The 23,394-nt window shown below is 34.8% G+C and overlaps 2 protein-coding genes across 2 annotated transcripts; both read right to left on the reverse strand.

Moving 5' to 3' along the window:
- Positions 1 to 2,836: 2,836 nt before the first annotated feature.
- Positions 2,837 to 6,200, reverse strand: LOC106713593 (probable splicing factor, arginine/serine-rich 7). Its single transcript, XM_045681489.1, has 4 exons — positions 5,300 to 6,200; positions 4,601 to 4,761; positions 3,916 to 4,056; positions 2,837 to 3,825 (listed from the first exon to the last, which is right to left on the reverse strand). Exons 1-4 carry the CDS (start codon positions 6,014 to 6,016, stop codon positions 2,931 to 2,933), a joined length of 1,914 nt encoding a protein of 637 aa, XP_045537445.1. The 5' UTR covers positions 6,017 to 6,200; the 3' UTR covers positions 2,837 to 2,930.
- Positions 6,201 to 8,460: 2,260 nt separating this feature from the next.
- Positions 8,461 to 23,026, reverse strand: LOC106713603 (dynein axonemal heavy chain 12). The gene is made up of 2 exons (XM_014506433.2): positions 22,892 to 23,026; positions 8,461 to 20,127 (listed from the first exon to the last, which is right to left on the reverse strand). The coding sequence occupies exons 1-2, from the start codon at positions 23,024 to 23,026 to the stop codon at positions 8,461 to 8,463; spliced, it is 11,802 nt and encodes a 3,933-aa protein (XP_014361919.2).
- Positions 23,027 to 23,394: the final 368 nt, after the last annotated feature.

Here is a 23,394-nt window from a genome sequence, read left to right on the forward strand (position 1 = left end):
AATTCCCGCTACCTGGAGCTCTGCAGTAACCAGGGTAGGGCGCTTCGCCCTTCTGCAACCATCTTCGTGTTTGAAACAACAAAGGGTCTAAAGAGGTATCGATAAAATCACGGAAATCTAATTTGTAAACTTTAGATTGTAATTTCAAACTTCCAGGTATAAAATAGTTTACATAAATAACTGTAAGAAATGTCTGAAAAAAAAACAAAGAATGTGTTAAAGGAAATTAATTGTGCCCCTTTTTTAAGAAAATTACGCGAACGTAGAATTTAATCTATGTTCTATTTCTAATCCAAAAATATCCTTGATTAAATATATCTAATGAATAAAAATATCTAATAAAAAATCTAATAAATGTAGGCTATGTCACCCGGCGATAGTGTAGCTTCCCAACAGTGAGATTTTTTTTAAATCGGTTCAGTAGTTTCGAAGCTTATACACAATCAAATCATTCCTCTTTATAATAATAGTATAGTTGATCAAAGTTCCAGCGATTACTGATATTTTTTTAATTTAATAAAAAAGTAACTATTTTACAAAAGTAATTTTCCTCAATTTTTTACCTCTAACTGATTGATATGTATGTACATTTCCATGCTAGATTTCTGAATGTATTTGATGTTGGAACATAAAATGTAATAACACGGTCATATAAAATCGTAATGAAACCTTTTGTTAATTAATCTGGTGAATAGTATGTTGAAATTTTTAGATATGCATGTTTTTATGTAGAAAATTGATATGAGCTAAATTCATAAGTCTTTAAGAAACACAAAAACAATCTCAAACAAAATGCACTCAAAAGTAACCTAAAAAAAACAATTTCAAACAAAATGCACTCAAAAGTAACCTAAAAAAACCAATTTCAAACAAAATGCACTCAAAAGTAACATAAAAAAACAATTTAAAACAAAATGCATTCAAAAGTACCATAAAAAACAATCTCAAACAAAATGCACTAAAAAGAAACAAAATAATGACATGAAAACTTCTTTCTTTCTTTCTTCTCTCTTTCAAAAACCCTCTAAACTCTAAAGAAAGTTCTCTTCTTTCTTGTAACATGTCTATATTGTATAATTATTGTTATTTCGCAGTCGGTGTCGGCCGAAGTAAATATAATATTATACATTTTATATTTGAGATTTATGAGACATACTTACGTTTATGTCCCTACTTAGGCCGAAACCGACTCCAAAATAACAATAATTATACAATATAGACATGTTACAAGAAAGAAGAGAACTTTCTTTAGAGTTTAGAGGGTTTTTGAAAGAGAGAAGAAAGAAAGAAAGAAGTTTTCATGTCATTATTTTGTTTCTTTTTAGTGCATTTTGTTTGAGATTGTTTTTTATGGTACTTTTGAATGCATTTTGTTTTAAATTGTTTTTTTATGTTACTTTTGAGTGCATTTTGTTTGAAATTGGTTTTTTTAGGTTACTTTTGAGTGCATTTTGTTTGAAATTGGTTTTTTTAGGTTACTTTTGAGTGCATTTTGTTTGAGATTGTTTTTTTTTTGAAGTCGGCTATTTTTTTTTCTTAAAATTTTTGTTTTATTTCACAATTTTTAGTGAATTTGAAGTTCAATTACAAATTTCCTTAATACATATAAAGACATAAATAAGACAAATAAAGAAAAGGACTTTCCTATTTGATATGTGTGTACTTCAATTCAAAAACTAATTTAGAATGCAGCAGATAACCACTTATCCTTTAAACAATGAAATAATTATCGAAATCGGTATACAAATTGAAAATTAACGAACTAATATACATCGTAGCGTGCCTTTAATTTTGTCCAGCCGCGCGCCGCACTAGCATTTTTCGAATGCGCGTAGTTTTTAATTGTTTAATATCTCCCAAACTATTAATCAGAATTACATAGTTTAAAGGCTAATGTAATCTGCATTTAATACTCTAGCCATCAAACATATTTATTTGGATAAGGATTCATATCGAATATAATATAATAGCGCCGTAAGCTTACGACGCTGTTTTTCGTGTGCATTTTAATCGAAGTTTGTTCACAATAACATGGTTTTTGTAAGACATCCATAGATGATAGATATATGCCACCGAAGACTTATTTAGCAAATTTAAGGATCTATAATTACTCCATACATCATTTTTATGTAAGTCATATAGTTTGACCTACGTAAGCCCAGAAAGCAAAATTGTGCTTTTCGTGTAGCATTTTTCGTTTCCGCGTAATTTTATTCTTACGATATCTCCTAAACTATTAGACAGAATGATATAGTTTCAATTGCAAATATAATCTACATTAAATTCTCTTGATAATGAACATGTTTATTTACATAAGGGTTAATACTGAACTCGAATAATAGCGTCGGAAATAGGGCATGAATTTAATTGATGTTTCTGAAGAAAAAAATGGTTATTGGGAGAAAACTATAAAAGATAGATATATGCTATCGCTGACTTTTATTTAGCACATTTAAAGAGCTACAATTCGCCATACATCATTTTTATGTAGGTCCTATAGTTTAGCCTACGTAAGCGCTGAAAGCAAAAATGTCCCTAATTTTCGCAACAAATTTTGAAGCTATATTCAAAATTTACTAGTCTTCTAGTTATTTTTAAAAAAAAACAAAAAAATGGGACCCACCTGCAAGCACTTCCTTTCGATTAAAATATTTTTCATCAAAATCGGACCACCAGGGGCGGAGTTTCGCGGTAACACACATAAAAAAAAAAAAAACAGTCGAATTGATAACCTCCTTCTTTTTGAAGTCGGCTAAAAATAGATAACCTACTTCTTGGAACCCCTTACTTCTAGGAACACTTCGTCTATACCAGATCCGAAAATAAAAAAAATGTGTATTCAAAATTTATTTTAATTAGAATTGGAAATGTACATTGGCAATTAAGTGAAAGACTCATGAGAAATGTTACTTATGTGGCTTAAGTTAAAGTTATGGTGAATTTGAAATATCCATGTTGTCCGGAGAATTCTTTTCATCCGTCATATCCTGAAGTTTGGACTCGTTTAGGGTAGTTTCTTTTTCTTCAGGTACAGGAAGCAGAGGTGTTTGGTCTCTAGACTTTCTTTCGTGCGGTGTCTTGGAGTCCCTGTGGGAGCGGCTCTTGGAGCGGCGGCTGCGGGAGCGCGACCTCTTCCTGTCCCGTGAGCGGGAGCGCTTGCGGTCCCTCGACCTCGACCGCTTCCTGTCTCTAGACCGAGACTTCTTCCTATCTCTAGATCTGGACCGTTTGCGATCCCGTGATCTAGATTTTTTCCTCTCCCTGGAACGAGAACATTTTCTATCTTTTGATCGCGACCTTCTTCTAGATTTTGATCGTTTCCTTCTAGATCGCGATCGAGATCTACGCTTGGATCGTGATCGGTCGCGTTTTTTCTCTCGAGATCTTGAACGGTCTCGCCTTTTAGACGGGGATTTATCTTTATCTTTAACCTTTTCCTTTTTGTCTTCTTTATCCCTCTCCTTTTTATCTTTATCTTTTTCTTTGTCCTTTTCTTTTTTCTTATCTTTCTCTGGTTCTTCTTCCTTCTCATCTACTGGTGTTGATGCTTTTGATTTTGCTTCAGATTCGGATCGGCCATTGGTATCGGGGACGACTTCAGACTTGGTTTCATCCTTTTCAGTTTTTTCATTTTCCTTATCATTTTTTTCGTTATCTTTAGTGGGAGACTTAGATTTCTCCTTCTTATCTTTATCTCTTTCACTGGAACTCTTTTTTTCTTTGTCTTTGCGATCGCGGTCACGCGACTTGTCGCGTTTCGACCGTGAGGAACGATGACGAGACCTAGAGCGAGATACGCGGGAACTGCGCTGACGGGATCGTGACCTGGAACAAATGGCACAAAAAGTTATATTAACTACCAGTTGCATTAGAGGTCATTTAATATAAAGTGAAATAAAACCAATTGTGTGTTACCTGGTGCGGTGCGCGTGTCGGGAACGAGACCTGCGCGAGCGGTGGCGGGAGCGGGAACGCGAGCGCTTGCTGCGATGCCGAGACCGCGATCGCGACCGCCGCGACCGGGATCGTCGCCTGGACCGCGACCGAGACCGTGTCCTAAACAAATTGTACCGTGTTTATATAAAAGAACACCTTATGATCTGGGTGCTGGCATTAAACTGTTGGAATGTTTGCAACTTGATGGTTGTTGAAGTGCATGCTTTAACTGTAACACTCACCCCTCATAAACTTATTGCCCTCCTTGTCATTTTGTATAGAAAAAAGAGATAACAATATTTTTCCCACGGTTTTCAATTGTGTGTTACGTTAAGTATGAGTGTGGAGGTACACTGGTAGAGGTAGGCCTAGGAAGAGATGGATGGATTGCGTGAAAGATGACATGATCAATGGGGTGACCATGGAGATGACAGCAGACAAATTCATTTGGAAGATGGAAACATGGTGCACCGACGCTACGTAGGTGGGACAAGGTCAATGAGATGATGATGTTTTTCAATTATAAACATTATATAATTTAACAGATAATTAACATATCATCAACACTATATATCAAACCAAAATCAGTAATAATAATTAGTTTACCACGGCCAAAACAATTTTTAAAATCTTTTTTAACAGAAATTTTAGTTGAATTACATACCGTCTTTTATCCTTTGATAAGAGTCCAATCACTGGGTCAATAGCAGCTGAAATGTAGTTCTGAGCTTCCTTCACCCGACACATGGCTTCTTCTATTTCCCTCTGGGCAGCCTCGTTGCTCTTAGTTTGTGGCTTACAAATAGCTTGAGTGGCATGATGTACCTGTTAACATACTAAATTGTGTTACAAACTCTATGTCTGCCAAAGTAACAGTGAAAAATCAAATGTGCATGCAATGCTAAAGCAAGTTAATTATCTCAAAAAACTAACAGAGTATATTTGGATAGTTCTACTTTATGCTTCTTCAACAGAATATTTAATTATTTGACTAATGAGATAAAAAGTTAATTGTAAATAAATAATTGTAAGTAAATTTGTCGCAAGCTATGACAATACTAAAGTAAGTAAAAACAGCTATAATGTGTTTATTTAAGGATGAGTTTGACAATTCAGTTGACATTTCACTAAAGATGGGTTGAGTAAAACTGTTTAGAAATCTTTCGCTTTTTTATGTTTGTCCTCATAGAACTGGCAATCATAAATTTTGTTATTTCAAATTACAATATAAAAAATAAATACTTTCTATTCCTAAATATCATTGTCCCTTGGACTCTCCCTTATCTAGGTTCAACTGTATTGAGTTTTAAATTTAGTATTGTTACAAGGATTGCATCTTAATTAAATAAAAAATGTTTCCAACCTTAATAGTCTGCCCTTCAACGGTGCTTCCATTTAACTGTAAAGCCTTAATAACACACTCCTGCTCAGTCATTTCAACAAGTGCATATTTAAGATTGTCTGCTTCTCTATCACAAAACCTTAAATAACTAACTTCTCCAGCTTGAGTAAAATGATCAATCAATTGCTGTTGTGTTAATGCACCTACATCTATTACAAGTAATGTTCTCCGTATTTCCTCAATTTTTCTAGAATCATAAGCCGCAGGCAGAGGTGGATATCCTGGAACTCCGGCAGCTGCCATTTTAGGGTCGTAACTTTGGATAACTTGATTTGGAGGAACTCCTTCTAAGGTGTTCACCACATGTGATGGTAATCTTGGCTCTACAGTACTTAAGCCAGGCACTAGTGTCCCATTGCTCGACATCTCAAGTGCTTTATGCTCATCAGGTATCTCACCCGACTGCATGGGTATTACAATTAATGCACGGTCGATAAAGACCGTGTTTGTCATATGTTGAGCTACATTTACAGTAGCAGAGTCATAGTACTTCACATAACATATACGGGACTGTACAGGACACGATACATCTCTGATCGTTGGATATAGTCTTATATCATCAATCTTACCCAGGTAACCAAACAAAGTTTGCATTTGGTCCTTCGTCGCCTGGGGCGCGATATTGGTGACTTGAATCACCCTCGTCGACCCAGAAACCATCTTTGAGGATTTACACATAGGGACGGTAAATTATGGTCTAAGAAGAATGGTTATCACTAGAGAAGGAGTATAAAACTTCATTTCACTTGAAAACAACATTACGCTGACTAAAACTTATAGAAGAAAGAATATTCAAGAAACCACGCTTTAAATCGACGCATTATACCGCAATGTAGATTAAAAATAAAATTTAAGAAGCGTCAGTGTCACTTCTGTTCAAAGCTCATGTCACTGGAACATCAAACAGATTATATCACTTCACAGAGTATATTTAGTAAGGACCCTAATCAAAACATAGGTTAGATTTTATTAGTACAAAACAATTAAAATAAGACAAATAAAGTAATTTGTTGACTGCAATATTTTAAAAGTAATTAAATATTATATACCCAGGGCCCATCAACCACCAATAATAAAGATTTCTTTGGATAAAATTGAAACTTTGTATATTCAGTATTGTACTAGTACTAACGTGCACCGTTAACTTCTTTTTAATGGCAAATGAAAAAATCATAATTTGCAGATTTTGCACTCCTATAAAAAATTAATAAAAACCCAATGTCGAGCGACATAGATTCATTGAAGCTGCAACTTAAATCAGGTTTAAATTTTTATTAAACTACGTGTACGATTCAAAATAATACACATAGGTATTGTTTTCACTATTCACCTTTGTGAAAGATTTTAATTGTATAAGCACAGGTTTAAATTAACTTCACCTTTATAAGATAGTCAAAAAAAGAATTTGCGATGTAAAAAGTTCCGAAAATAATTTTAATAATGTTATCGTTTCGTTCTATTCTATATTTTAGTTCTAAGGCGCAAGCACACCATTGATAAAATAGAAAGTCAATTGCGCACTACAGAGCGTAACCTTACAGAAGAAATTTCGGTTGTAACAAACGAAATAAGTTTGTTAACGGAGCATTTAGAGGTAGTCGTAGTCGTAATCAAGATAACCGACAAATTTAAATTAACGTTTAGAGGAGCACTAAGGATTACATTGGACATCTGGTTTTATTTTAGATACTCAATAATGATATATCGGAAGTAAATACTCAAATAGCCGTGGCAGAGATCTGTAAAGCTTCGGAACAGTGTAAAATGAAAAAGCAAATTGAAAGCCTCAACCATCATGCGGACGGGTTCAAGCAATTATTTATAAAAGGTACTAGAGAAGAAACAAAAAACAATTCAATATTTTGTTCTCTACAGACTGTAATTCTTTTTAGTTACTTTTATTATTTTATTATTTTTTACATTAAAAAAAGAAATAGATACATTTAGAGGTAAACCGAGGATAGTATGAGTGGATTGCATGAAAGAGGACATGGTTATGGGAGTGGATTCAAATATGGCGGCTGAAAGAGATGTACATACCGTACCGACTATCCGTAGGGAAATGAGTAAGATTATGTTGATGAATTAAAAAAAAAACTATTATCAGAACAATGGGTTCAAATGGAAGGTATGAAAGCGAAGGAAGTCGAGGCGGAAGAACTGAAAAAGAAAGAGCTCCAACTTCAAGAGGAACAGAAAACAATCGTTAGCGCACTTGAAGAAGAAACAACATTGATTGAACGTGAATGTGATGTTTTAAAGGTGAGAAATACTAATACGTTCATATTCATTAGGGACTTTTCGAGTTTTAATCGCTAAAAATCAAGATCGATGAAGCAGCTATTTCTCATCTGATTATTCTCCCTTGATTTTTATAACTTTTATTTAGGCAATAATATTTTGATTAATTAAAAAAAAATATTTGTAATTAAAAATATATTTTCAGAAACGTAACAATGCAATAATGTTAAAGCTAAGACGTCAGTTGCTTGAAACGAATAAGTTAAGACAAACATTAATTCAAAACAAACAAAGAGATTTTTAAAGTGATTTATTAATTTTAAAGGTACGCACGTTAAATGTTAATAAAAATAAAACTCAGAATATTGTTTTATTTTGTGGGACACTGCCCCGGATTATTTAATTTTATTATTAAACTAAAATACAATATAATTAACAGTACAATGCAATAAATATGAGTTACAATGAGACGCAAAAACATGATTTTTTTTCTTCATGATATTCCAAAAAGTTATCTGTTCTCAAACATAAAAGAAATATAAACATATATAGTGCTTGATCGAGGTTTAACCTACGGATTGTATGTTGAAGTTGAAATCCGATGGTTATCATCGTGTTTACCATCCCTATTATTGTCTGAATATACAAATTTACAGCTTTAATTTTCTAAATAATCGAATTTTACCACTCAAAAGTATTAAATATAACATTAACTGACTTATTGAAAACTTCGTTAGCTGTATTGTTAAATATATTAATGGATTATTATTTGAATTTTGAAATCTACAACCTAATACAACCTGTGACACTTGATCTAATCTAATTCTATGCTAATAAAGTGAAATATCAGCAATATTTCCTCTCATCACCAAGGTCACTATCTAATTATCTAGCTGTAAAATTAAAGCTACACTTCTTTGAACCCAATGAGAGGATGGTTTATCCGATGGCAAATAAAAAGCTAATACAAAATTAGAAGAATGACCAGTTGTGGCTAAGACCCCCTTTCTCTCTAACGTCTTATACAAGGGACATTTGTATCGCGTACCTTCTACAAACTCAGTTTTAAGTTTAGGAAATAACCATATGACGGGCATTGTGTCGTGCAATATCTTTGGATACTGTTCAGCCACAACGTGTTCGTTGCGATCCCAACGGCCGCCGTCGATAAAGATACCCTCCACGTAAACTCCCCATTCTGCGGCAGTCGTTTCGTAATCAACTTTACGAACTTCAAAATCAAATATCAACAAATCAATTGGAATTTTTTTAGCTCTTGCGTAATTTTGGATTGAGCCGGTGAGAAAAGCTTGAGTAAAGAAAAACCCTGACAGCCAAAAAGTAGGAGGCTTACCGTTTTCATACCATTTTTGTAACATAGACAAGCGTTCGACTAAATCGAGAACGTAACTCGGCAGCGGTTTCAAACTGGGGTACGATAGTTTAGACCAATTCTCTGGTATCCTACCCAGCAGCATTGCATTAGCCATCATGTCCAAAGCCGGGGACATAACAATAAGACCTTTCACAGCTTTCTGCAAATCTAAAAGAGATCTTATAACTTCGTTAAGCAATTTGTTAAATCTTTCCATTTCTTGAATAAGGACAGTGTTCATCGATTCATTGTAATCGACTGGATATTTTTTTTGAGCCACCTCAGTATCGAATGTCGTGGGGAGTTTAGATAAAATTTCAGAAGCCATTTGAACAAGTATGACTTCAGTATTTCCACCTTCCGCGCCGCTACCTCCACCTTCGACAAGGACTAATGTTGAAGTGAGCTCCAAAGAAATAGAATAATCTCTTGTTATTCCGGCATTCATATGTAAGCCGAACACTTCTGGCGGCGGAGACACAGGTACGATTTCGATATGCTTGAGGTAGTCTTGATATTCACATCTACGAGGCAACCCGTACTGAGGTCCAATGTCACAAAACAAATAGTTAGGATCACTTACTACACCGGGATTAACATAATTATCTAATATAGTAACTATTAATCTTCGATCCCAATCATCGGTCACTCTTCCGCCATAGTTGCATTCTCCGGTCAAATATTTTATAGCTACATATTGTATTTCTTCATACTGATTTAAAAACATTTGTAGTTGCATTACAGATATTTGAAAATCGGAATCATTAAAACCATATTGAATATTCCAACCCAAAGGGCCGAATTTTTTTCTTTCTTGAACCACAGCATGAAAAAAGCTTATACCGTACAGGAGCTTGCTGAAAGGTTTATCTTTCTCAGGACATCCTTCGAAAAATTCTTGTTCTTTTAATGGTTCCGACATATACGATCTAAATAAATTATGCTGTAGCCCAGTAGGAGCTTCATTGGTCATTTTGACTGCTACTTGGAGTACAGATTGGGGAAATTTATCAGATGGATAGCTAGTAAGCCATAATCTAAAACTTAAATCGGTATTTGTCAGGTCAAAATTTTCAACTATTTTTTCAAGTACTGGAAGCCAGGAAACAGCTAAATGACAATTTTGCAAACAAACCCAGCCTCCTTCTAATTGCGCCCTTTCTATCATAGCTCTTGCAATAGGTCCTTGACCTTGGCCTAAAGAAATTGAATTAAATCGATGTGAAAAGCCCATCTTCTCACAATATTTAATTAGAGCTCCCATGGGATCTGAACCCGGAGATAATATAAAAATTAAAGGAGCTAAGCAATTTGAATCGCCAAACGATTTTCCAATATCAAATGGCGGGGGAGTTATATATTTTCGACCCATTTGCCTTTCTACAAATTCAGAAATCGCGATGGTTAGTTTATCAGGCCTCAACATACGAATAATCAATAACTTTTGAAAGGCGGTTAACTTTTCTTCCCATCCCAGCGGCAGTGGCTTATTATGAGGCTCTAGTTCATCGTAAACTTCTTTCCATTTACTTGGTGAGTCAACAAAACTTTTTTGAAATCCTTTATATACAGTCAAATCATTTATTCGACATATTTCGTCCCAACCTTTATCGGGTATCCAATCAACTGGCTTCTTCAATGGATTTTCAACTGCAATACCTCCAGTTATAAGGAAAACATATTCCTCATGATTCATTTCGTTACTGGATAACATCATTTTAGAGCACATAATAAATGAAAACATAAGTTTATCTTTATCAAACAGTGATCGGCATACATTGCTGTATAAATTGTAAGTAAATGTTTCCTTTAAAAACTTTAATCTTTTATCTAAGTCTTTAGATTTATTAGCATTCTCAATAGATAATATATACAAATTGATAAACCAGGTGAGTGAATACTGATACATTGGATCAACATTAGGTAATTCAGTTACACAATAGTACAGAACGGCTGAGTGTGACGCTATTGGTCTATAACCTAATCTGAATTTTTCAATGATTTCTTCAGTTTCTAAGCTAGCTTCCTGTTTTTTCATAATGTCGACGGCTAAAAGTTTAGAAGAGTCTAGAACTTCAATCGCCGTTTCGTCTTCTAAAATATCACCTTTAGTTTCTTGTAATGTTCGCAAGATGTCATCCTCAACCTGTTTAAGTGCGGAACGATTTGCAGCACCTTGTACAATCAATTGTTCCCGTTTTTCTTGTAAATCAGGGCGCTCTTTAGCTACTACTATTCCAAGCAGTTGATCTTCTAAGCCTTCCTTTGTCAAAGCAAAGTTTATCAAAGTGACTTTATTGAATACTTCGGGTAGATAATGCGGATTTCTTAATTTAGTTGTCATGTAAAGCCTGAAATGTGGATGATACTCAATAACGTTGTCTCCCAGTGCAATAAATTCCTTTCCGCCTTGCATGTAAGTGTTCTTCATTAAAATGGGATCTAACGGGGCTTCTACATCTTCTAGAACACATTCTATCAAGGCAGGCTTTCCGTATTCCAAGCAAGTTTCGATAACTTTCATATAATTTCCATCAGTGAATTTCATTATTTGTAAATCGTTAGGTTTCTCCATTGTTTTAATCCATTTATTTGCTTGACCCTGTGGATCGACTAAGAGACTCCATCGCATCGAATTATCTAAAATTACACCGTTATCTACGGAAAAAGAATCCCTTGGTAAACCTGCAATACACCAATTTTGTATTTTTATATCAGATCCCAATACATCTTTCAATAAATAAGTTGGAGAATGCGGCATATCCAAATCTATAATAAGTTTTCTCCATTCATCGGTAACTTTTAACCTTACCGGTAGTGTAAATGGAGCAAGATAGGCTATGATCCCACAAGATACTAAAATATCCCCCGCAAGGTTATCGAATAACGTTTGAAGGTTAGCAGCAGCTGCTGTCCAGCGAACTTTCTCACCCCCTAGTCCGCCAATAAGTTTTTCAGCACGATACAATTTATCAATACATAATTGAACTTCATCTTCTAAGGCTTTTTTCTTGATATTGGCTTCTTCTAATGCTTCATTTAACTCGGCCAGTCTAGCTTCCAAACGTGCTACTGTTGCTTTTTTTTCTTCCAATATTGCCATTGTCTCAGAAAATTCTTTTTCAGCCGCTTCTAGTTTTGCCTTTTTCGGTGCTACCACTTTTGCGACCGCATCGTACATATCCATAGCAATTATCCATTTACAAAGACCTTCTGCAGCAGTAGATGCCTTGGCTATTATGTGCGGCTTGAAGTCTTTATGAGATAAATACTCTTTTCTAATTTTTGCCATCGTGGCAATAGGAATATTGTCTTTGTCGAAATTTTTTAAGGAATCTAAGAAGCCCATATCACCTAATATACGTTTACTGGGACCCCAATAATCAAGCATTTTCTTACCCGGATTGTCAGGATCGGGTATTTTATCGGGAGGTATACCCTTCATTACACATACTGCCGCCATCACCAATTTAACCGTCGCAGGTGGATTTTTCATTGACTTTACAATGGTTATATCTGCAGGCTTTAGAGTGTTTAATGCAGCAATAGCGTCTTCCAAAATTGGCAATGCAAGTGCTAAGTCAGCTTCACAATCTTTTTTCAATTCTTCTGCAGCGGCCGCTTGTACATTAGCAACTTTTTGATCCTCTCTTACTTGTGCCGCGGCTTTATCAGCTATGGCGGTTTCTACTTCTATCTCTTGCATCATTTTAGCTGATTTTGCAGCCATCACCATAAGCTGTGGCTTTAGTGCATTTAGATCATGTTGCATGATCGAAACTGCTTCTGCAGCTTGGCCTAATTTGTCTAAACCATTTGTGTACCTCAACTTTGCCGCTTTTAATTCGCGTTGCTTTCTGTTGGTTAGTGTTGTAAATGATTTAATTAAATTCAGGTAAGAGGCAGAGGTTACATAAGTCTTCCTACCAAATTGATTAAAGAAGTCAGCGGATATAATACGTGCATCTACATGAAACTGTTTACATATAATAACGGCAGTTGCTTTTATCTTATCCGACACATTAACTTTAACCATATAAAAATTGGCGACCATTTCCAAAGCGTCTTCTGGCCAACTGTCATACCAATCGATAGTACAGCAATTTACTAATGAAGGATACAGTCTTAGTCTTGTTTTAAAAGCATTCCCTATCGGACTGAAGCATAAGACAATATGTAACTTGACTTTACAACGTGCTACAAAAAATGCTAAAATTTGCAAAGGACTTATATCAAGATTTCTATTACCTCCTTGGGCTGCTAAACGTACTAATTCGAGTATTTCTTGTTTTTCATCTAAACCGTATAAATTAGGTACTTCGCCCGAGTTAAGTAAACTATCCATGTTCTGTATGAAAACTTCTTCTTTTATTTGACTTTCAGTAAATAGGAACGTAGTATCTTTATTCAGACCCCCAGATTCACGTAACACTAATTTAATATCATCTTGCCAATCTTTGACACTATAAGATTTTGTAATCTCTGGTTGAAAGACTGTCTGTCCTAAAATGGTGCCAGCTAAGCGTGTCAGGGATTGGCGACCAGAACCACCTACTCCTACTAATAATGCATTACCTGAAGGCATTGAAAGTAGTCTGCAAAGTTTCGATAAATGTTCTAAAGCATAGTCAAACAACACGATTGTCATTTTAGCTTTATGCATAGCATTATACTCCGCTAGCATTGCCGTTGCAACATTTAAAATTGATTCTCTTGATGGAATTTCTTCATAACGTCTTTCACCTTCAAGACTATCGGTATCCAAAAAGCAACCAAACATCATACTTTTTATACTTTCTTGAGTAACTTCACCTTTGTCAGTTGCATATATGTCTAAAGCCGACTCAAAGTTTTCTTTCATGAAATCACGAGTTGAAGTTTTTAACAAGTTAAAAAACCATGTACGATCGGTTTCATCTACCAATCGATCGTAAAACACGCGCATTATTTCATGAACCCAAACGCGAGTAAAAGTTTTTTTGTTATCAGCCGATTCTTTTCTAAGTAATGCACAACCTTGAATAACTCTTGAGAAATCCCTTAAATTGAATATGTAGTGCGATTTTGCTGGTGTTGGCCTGAGACCTTCGGCTGCTTGTTCATATATGTTCATTGTGGCCGCTATTATGTTAACAATTGTCGACTGGGTGTCCTGACCAAATCCATTTCGTCTCCAACCCAATTGTAATAAAGTTGTAAAAATTTTAGTCATACTTTCTTTAGAAAATTCATTTATGGAGTAAATGTTATAATGACGTAACATTCTTGGATAAATCAATTGACGGCTTCCTCCTACAGGGCCAATAGCACCATAGAAAAAGGTATCATGAATATATAAATTTTCAGTAGTTTTTAAATCATACCAATGTTTTTGATCAAAATATAACCTTAATAATTCTATAGCTGGTTGCGCACCATACACTTCTTTAGCAGGCATGTTCATGTCATCAATAAATATAATTGCTCTCTTTCCTTTTGTAGGTCCATAGTTATTCTTTCTTCTTTTGACCAGTTTTGATATTACTAATTCTTGGGTTTGATTAGCACTAGTTGTCGTTGTAAATGTTATAAATCCTGGAGTATACTTTTCCATATCTAATTCGTTCATCAAAAAATTTTGAACATAAAAACTTTTTCCTGTACCAGTTGGTCCAATTAGCAATAAAGGATTAGCAAATTTAGTGTGAAGTCTCAGAAGTGAAATATATTTTTCTGTCTCCAATGTAGGTATAACCGTTTGCAACAAATTTATTTGTTCTTTTACCTGAACAGTTTTTAAAGTATCTGGCCAATATTTCCAACAACCTTTGCCTTTGTACTGATAATAATGATCAATTAATTTACCTTCTGTTGGAATGGACACATCAATTCTTTCTATTTCTTGTGGGATACCTCTATCGCCTCTAAAATATTCTTTGACAAGATCGTCATATTTATCACGTGAGTCACTATTCAAAATTCCACCAACGCCCCAAACTAGTGCAGCCATGAAAGAAGCTATAAACCAGGTTCTCGTATATTTTGTGTCTTCCTCGCCTTCAATGGCGTTGTCCATAAGCATTTCTATAAGCCGTAAGGTACTAATTACTAAGTTTACTTCACCAGCCTTTATCAGTTGGTTACAGTCTCTACGTACGTACAAAACTAAAGGGTCAAATAACCATTCGCACATGTTAAAAATGTATTCTTCGTTCTCTTCAAGCCAAATAGGATTTAAGGTGTTTAACCACGATTTGTAAAAAGGCATGAAACCAAAGGATGCAGATTCCATATATATCATACCACATCTCGATACGGTGGCAGGAGACGCCTGTGAAAGATCCATTACTTCAAAAATCATAGACATCACATTAGACATCGCAATTACTTCGCCTGAAGTAAGGCATAGTTTCTTATTATCGTCCAATACAGTGTTCATATTTTCAATCCATACCGCATCAACAGGACCATCAAAAACTATCCATTTCCTTACAGGCGTGTCCTCAGACGCAAAGTCTCGAAACATAGTCGCAACGATGCCGTCAGTCCATTCATACGATATAGGGTCGAAGGCTCCGTAAAGTTGACCCATTGTTACAGCTTTTGGATTGAGTACTTTATATGTACATTGACATCCACCAGGTTGATTCTTTTCTTCCATTAGCGAGAGAGCCTCTGATAATATTTTTAAAGTCATCGATTTACCAGAGAATGGATCACCAACCAACATAAATCCATGTCTGACAATCATCATTTCATAAGTCTGTATAACTTTAATCAAGAAACACTCCATAGGCTGAAGATTGTTAACTTCACATCTTTCTTTACAGGCATTTAAAAAGTTTTCATAATCCGGCTTGGGCAAAGTTACGCCCGGAAATAAATCAGATATAATACCTTCAAATAAGGGAACATCAAAAGATAAAAATTTAGGTAAATTAACATCAATTATAGATCTTAACAGAAGAATCTTTTCACTTTCGTTTGGGAAACTTCTTTTTAAATTTCCTGCAGCAGATAATACAGTTTTAACTGCTCGCATTCCATAGTCGTAATGATTTTGAGAAGAAAGCTGTTCTGAGCAAAGGCGATAAGTTGTAACAATTTTAACAGATAGACTACGAGCGTCTATAAATCCAAAAGAATATAATGATATTTCTCCTATCATGGCATAATCGGGTACCATCATGGCGACTGTTCGAAATAGCACTTTAAGATTGTCTGGTAGTTCAGAGCGTCCTGCATACCCAGGATTCATTGTAATACACACATAGCACGCTGGATTTAACTTTAAAGTTGTTCCTTCGAATTCAAATTCTTCTAAATGCTGTCTTACGGCTTGAACAATGCACAGAATCTGCTGAGCTATTACAGATAAGACTTCTACTTCGATGCGGTTGAATTCATCGAAGCAAACCCAAGCACCGCACGATGCTAAGCCTTTAAAAAATTTACCCATAGCCTTGTAATCTAAGCCATCTGAGCAGTTGAATACGACACACTGTACAGCTAATGCTTTCGCTAAGTCTTTGGTGGTTTCGGTTTTGCCTGTACCGGCTGGACCTTCAGGAGCACCATTTAAGTGTAAGTAATAAGCTCCTATTAGAGTCCGATAGCATCGATCTGTCAAAGGAGTTATAACTAAGCGATCTGAATTTCCTAAGTATTCATAAGCATAGGCTACGACGGCATTTATTATTTTTACTGCTACTTTTTCTTCTTCCCAATAATATCGAAGCTGGGCCAACCATTGAAAATCTGTCACTTCAATCACATTTTTTCCGATTAATTCTAGTATGACATCTTTTGCGTGAACATCAATAACTATGAGTGCTTTAACAGTTATACTATTTAATTTAGTCAAATCTGGGCGACGTATAACACCAACTGTTTCATTAAGTTGTTGTGTCAAACTAGTGTGGAAATTTTCAAGTTCACTCAGTTTATGTGTATTTAAACATTCAGTGACATCTATCGCCCAATATATTTGCGATATAGCTAGTACCACCATGCCTTCCCAGGATAAAATCCACTCAACACGTCCCATTGTTGGATAGTCGTAATAGGATAATTCCGTTTCGGATTTTACTGCTCTGAGCATTTGATCTTCAACTTGTACAAGCCATTTTTCAACAGATCCTCTTGCAGCTGCTACATTAATAATTTCCAGAAGTTCTACTTGTTCGCCTTCCATTGATATCATGGCACTTATATTAAATTCTGGATCAAATACAAGTCTGTTTATACCTTCAAAACACTTTTTCAAATGCGGCTGAACTTTTAAAGGATTTTTTGTTTCTGAAAGTATCTCTAACATCTCGTCATTAGATAAAAAGAAAAACCTCGGAAAATATAAGCGTTTCTTTTCTAAGTAGTCATTCACGCCGTCGTTAATTTTTTCTAACAAAGCTGATGCAGTTTTAAATGATTCTAATACTCCAATACCCCCAGCAATTTCCAAAACGTGAGGATCTTTGTCTACGCTGCCCATATATCTGCGATAAATGTTATTTACCTCGACAAACATGACTCCTTCTTCAGGCATTTGAGCAACAATATCTTTAGATGAAAATATTGGTAATAAATATAACCACTGACTTTGTACCTTGCCCCATTCATCAATAGTTGCATTGACTCTGACAATTTTTTCGTACCATGCTTTAACTTGAGCTTCGAAAGGTTTAACAAATGCAGATCCTCGCATTCCAATCGTCTTAACAATATGGTCATCCAAAACACTTTGAACATCATCTAGGCCTGAAAGAATAAATATACCAGTATCCTTGTATGGACTTGTTTTAAAACAAATGTCCACCCATTCAGCCATCATTTTATTTAAATTAGTTATCAAAGCTAATTCTTTAGTAGCAGCAACACTAATAATTTCGTATTGATCAATATCGTCCCATAAATTAAAGTTAATAATTTTTCTTAACGTTGTACCAGCAGTCGGTGTTAAATCAAAGCCGGCTATGATTGACATATCATCCCAATGTCTTTGTTCTAATGCAGGGTTACACATTATATGTGCCATTTGTACGTTCGGTCGCCATTCCTTGAGCTCCGCAATAGCCTGTGCACACAGTTTCATTGGAGCAGGCATGTTATTAACGTCAGGATCGTCAACCAAACCTTGAAATCGTTTTTCGACGCCTTCGGCAATTTGTTGTTTTATTTTGTTCCTATAATTTTTTGAAAGTTTTAAAAATTCTTTGTAATAGAAATCATGATCTTGATCTATTTGTAAATGGTCCATAAATTCAAATGGGCCATCCATCCACGTGTAGTAGCTGCGCTTCCATCGATGTACAAGATGAACCAAGTTATAAAAAGGAATTATTAAATCTTTTAGCTCTTCCAAATCGGGATAACTAGTATTGGGAAATTTAAAGGTAGTCTCTTCATTATTAATCCAAATGACTAGTTTATCGCAATCTGCTAAGCGATGTGCAAGTTTACGTAAGTATTCTAAATATTCTAGCGTATGATTAACGTCGTCCATACTGTCTAGAAGTTCTATATAAGGCGTTATTTCACTTATCTCTTTGTTAAGAAATGCTATCTTTTTTTGTAAATTATCTTCCATATCTGCTTTGAAGGTTTCATATGAAGCAGCATTTCTATCAAAAATAGGTTTGATAGCAGTGAGCCAGTTCACGGTACGCGTGTTCGAGTCGACGTGCTCCTTTGTTAAAGAAGTCATTTCTAAAAGGTTTGATATGATATTGATTTGATTCATTATTCTTTCTTTTAGAGCTTCGACCAAGACAGTCTTGGCATATAGAATATATACACCTTGTTCTATTAATTCAGCGGCATTTTTGGGTTCCTTTAAAGCTTTTTCAGCAATTTGTTCAAATTCTGAACAAATGCTGTCATTTTCGCTCATATGAGCTTTAACCAACCCATCAATAATATCGTTAATAAATTCGTTAGCTTTTTGTTTTAAACCAGTCACCATTTCTAATTGGCCGACTACAGCACAATTAAAATATTCATTTTCAAGAGTAGCAGTTATATTAGAGTCAATTGTTTGGAAATACTTGATCTTATTGTGGGCTTGTTCAAAATCATTTGTTTCATTAATGAATTGAAGTAAGGCCGTCTTGGCGGGTTGACCGTAGAGCATATCGTACTTCCTTCTTAATTCATCAAGATACGTAAACAGTGGTAAGTATACTTCCTCCAGTCGTGATTGCAGTCTCTCGTGGCCGTTTTTGCGCAACCACTCATTGTACACAACAGGCAGAACGTCATTAAAATATGGAATCTTAAGATATTCCTCTATAGGCATAAGTCTTTGTGCAATGTTTGAAATAGCATCAGCAATATTGTGATAAACTTTAAAAAGTGTACTAAGTGTAGGATGATAATAGAATTCGCCATCGAAACGTAGCTCTAAACGTAAAATCGGAACACATTCAGGATCTTCGAGGTCATCTATTATAGCATTAATCGAGTGACGCATCAGTTCTTGTATTTGAATGGATATCATTTTTGTAGCGCAACTTACAAATTCTGGTATCTTTTTCGGGCGCATGTTTTTTAAACATCTAGGATTTTTCATCCATTTAATTAAAACATTATACCACGTACTTGAAACAAGATAGTCTGCACGTTTAATTTCCTCCATTATTTTCATCTCGAACTCTTCTAAATGTATAGCCCCTTTCAAACGGTAATTCTTTAATTTGATTATACAATGCGGGAACATTTTTTCGGCTGATTGAAGTATAAGCCTTACAAATGGATGTAAGCTTAACGCTTCGGTTTGTATTTTCTTTCTACGTTTTAGCATTTTTTCGTGGTGTTCTGTTCTTCCATTAAATTTAAAATATGGTTCTCGATACCGCTCCCGAGAAACGCCAGGAACGTCGCGAATGATAGTTTTAACTGCAAATTCATGTAGTTTTTTGTCCCACTCAGTTTTGCTTTCATTAATGAGTTCTTCGGTAAGAGCTGGGAAAGCATTTCGCAGTTTAGAAGGTATCAGGCTTCTAATCTTCCTTTCCCACGACTTGAGCATTGGCGGTGGTTTAATGTTTTTGGCACATTCTCGTAACGCGGCAATGTGTCGGTCCTCGGATATCTCAAGGAAGTCTCTCTCGCGGCGCTGTACAGGCGCACGAGCGATCTTCACTTTCTGGTCGGTAGCTTTCGCCTCCAATAATTTACGAAATTTTGCTTGCTTGTCCTAAAAGAAACAAAAAACGCCGATGTACATTGTCTAAAAGGAGACATGATAGATCTAGATAAAAGTACAGATAATATTTTTAGATCATAAAAATAAAAATAAATAAACATGGAAAGTAGTACAGTCAGCTTCATAAATATAGTGGCAGTCAAGATATCCAAATATATAGGAACACCTAAAGTGATCAATTATATATGTACAACCAAAGTTATCAAATTAATTGAAGCATCCACTCTGCTCAAAAACACCGGAGCGTTCACATCGTCATATATATGAGTACATTCAAAGTGCTCATAATTATAGTAACAGACATAGCGTCAATAGTAACGAAGCATCGAAAGTATGCAAAAATATCGTAACATTTGACAAAATTGAACTCTATCTCTATTTACTTAAGATACACTTTGAAATATACTACTTCTGTTAAATTCATTTGACATTTTATATCAAAACATTTTTTTGCTATTTACTTCAAGTTTACGTCCCGCATGACAGATAGGTACTAGATAGATATAAGCAATATCAAATTTTAATTTGTCACCATATATGCCAGTTTAGCCTTACGGCTTAACTGTTCGCTGTAATACGCAGTTTTGGCGATTCGAATCCCAAACTTATTTTTACATTTTTAAGGTTTTTTTTTTATTATCAAAGCATTATATAAAATTGAACTTTATCGCAACAATTATTGGTTACTATTCGACATCTTTAAAAATTAAGGAACCACAATATTCCTTGTTCCATGTGTTTTTATTGTTCACGTTTATTATTGTAAGTTTCGTCATTAAATTCCGCGCGGACTGTCACTGGCGACATCGAATACGTGTAATAAATCTATGCTTGGAAAATTCTACTGCAATCGGACTGAAGATACCTAACAGGAAGAGAAAAATATTTTGATACAAATTGTCAATTAATTTAACAGAAGTTGTATAGATGGCCGAACCTAATCGTTATTAATTTTATTTAAATATTTAATACCCCAAAAATAAAAATTTAAATTGTTTTTGTTAAGTAAAAAACATATTCTAAGTAAATTACTAGATTTTTCCTTTTCATTAAAAATAAATCAAGCTCTATACATATATTGATAATATTGAAAAATAAAAACCTTGTAAGCCTGGGATTCGAACCATTAAACTTACGTACTGCGGCGAAAATAGTAAAACACTGAAACTAGCACATATTGTGACAGAATAAAATTTGATATTACTTACTAGCTTTTACCCGCGACTTCGTCCGCGCGGAATAAAAAAAATGCTCACAAGATAAAAAGTTCCTATGTCCGTCTCCTAGTTCTAAGCTACCTCCCCATCAATTTTCAACTAAATCAGTTCGACCGAACTTGAGTTATAAACAGTGTAACTAACACGACTTTCTTTTATATATATAGATAGGTAGATTAGGTATCTGTCATGTATCGTCAATTTATAAATTTTAAACGTTATAATAATAAGAAGAAAAATGTTGGGTTGCCCAATAAGTTCGTGCCCATTTTTAATGGAAATTTTAAAGGCCCTTAAGTTTTGGCATACGTCTTTTAAATTATATTTGTTCTTTTAAATTATATTTTATAGCAAAACGTCTTATGTATTTCGGCAAAAATTAAGTCAATCAGTTTTTATAAAACTGATAGAAAAGAACGAATCGTGTCCTACCATTTGTCAAAATATGGCTGAAGTTAAGCTTTTCAGTATGTATGTGTTATGTAAACATGTCATATGTTTTCAATAATTGTAATATATTCGGGTCTTTTCTAAGATACCTATTGAAAATCGGAACGAACTTATTGGACAACCTATTATGTTGATACAAAGCGTCAAATGAATTTAACAGAAGTAGTATATTTCAAAGTGTATCTTAAGTAAATAGAGATAGAGTTCAATTTTGTCAAATGTTACGATATTTTTGCATACTTTCGATGCTTCGTTACTATTGACGCTATGTCTGTTACTATAATTATGGGCACTTTGAATGTACTCATATATATGACGATGTGAACGCTCCGGTGTTTTTGAGCAGAGTGGATGCTTCAATTAATTTGATAACTTTGGTTGTACTTATATAATTGATCACTTTAGGTGTTCCTATATATTTGGATATCTTGACTGCCACTATATTTATGAAGCTGACTGTACCAAACATATGTATAAGCAATTTGCCTGCTGATATGTGAAATTAATCGGAATGCAATACATTTCGGCTATGAAACTAAGAAAGATATTTAAACTCAAGCTTAACCTCTAGCATCCTACAAGCAACGTCATCAGCGTCACTTTAGTTTTATATCTTACTAATATTATAAATGTGAATGTTTAGATGGATGGATGGATGTTTATTTAAAGGTATCTCCAGAACACCTTAACGGATCTCGATCAAATTTGGCATAAATATAGAACATAGTCTAGAAGAACACATAGGCTACTTATTAAGTTTCTTTCTCTTCCGCGCGGATGGAGTCGCGGGCGACAACTAGTATATGTTTGTTAATAACGATTAAACTAGCGCTAAACGACGATCCCACCCAGTGTTGGTTATGTTATGGTCAACCCTATGTTTAAATAAATACTAGCTGTCGCCCGCGACTCAGTCCGCGCGCAGTTAAAAAAAAAACAAAATGAAAAATAGATGTTGGCCGATTCTCATACCTACTGAATATGCTCACAAAATTTCATGAGAATCGGTCAAGCCGTTTCGGAGGAGTATGGCAACGAAAACTGTGACACGAGAATTTTATATATTAGAAGATCAAGAAAAACAGTACCTTAATTCGATTATATGGTGGTAAAGGTGTAAAAGGTAAGTTGTCCATCATGTGTACATCCGGTATGGGCGGCAAAGGCGGCACTCGGCATCCGTTCTTCGTCTGCAAAAGCTTTCGTAGATCTCTCTCCTCCATTTTTCTCTTCTATACTATGACGCTGCAAATAACAAAATCTTCACCAAGATCACGTATTAAACATATATACTAAATCCATATTTTTTAAGTATCAGATCCTTCCTCGGTGTTGAAATATAAAATGATCAAACAAATACTGTTGTCAAGGTAACGACATGTCAATCGATTTGTAAATAAAAATTCAGTCTGTCATAATATATTGCTGGCTGACAGTAAACATGATAAAAAATAAACATACTTACGCTGTTATCCTAAACGAGTAGACAGAATTTGAAATTTTACCCTTGGAACGGTTTTTTTGCTATATCACCTTTTTATACATTAATTACATACGACCGTGATGAGCTCTTGTATTAAATTATAATTCA

This window comes from Papilio machaon, chromosome 16 (genome assembly GCF_912999745.1).
Source record: "Papilio machaon chromosome 16, ilPapMach1.1, whole genome shotgun sequence".
NCBI classification, from domain to species: Eukaryota; Metazoa; Arthropoda; class Insecta; order Lepidoptera; family Papilionidae; genus Papilio; species Papilio machaon.

What these genes read in the sequence shown, in the direction of transcription:
- LOC106713593 (XM_045681489.1), bottom strand. Translation starts at nt 6,016, where the DNA reads ATGTGTAAATCCTCAAAGATGGTTTCTGGGTCGACGAGGGTGATTCAA. An exon ending in TTGAAGGGCAGACTATTAAG is followed by an intron (nt 4,762 to 5,299) that starts GTTGGAAACATT and finishes GTATGTTAACAG; the next exon opens with GTACATCATGCCACTCAAGC. An exon ending in CGACACGCGCACCGCACCAG is followed by an intron (nt 3,826 to 3,915) that starts GTAACACACAAT and finishes CATTTGTTCCAG; the next exon opens with GTCACGATCCCGTCAGCGCA.
- LOC106713603 (XM_014506433.2), bottom strand. Translation starts at nt 23,026, where the DNA reads ATGGAGGAGAGAGATCTACGAAAGCTTTTGCAGACGAAGAACGGATGC. An exon ending in CACCATATAATCGAATTAAG is followed by an intron (nt 20,128 to 22,891) that starts GTACTGTTTTTC and finishes TGTTTCTTTTAG; the next exon opens with GACAAGCAAGCAAAATTTCG.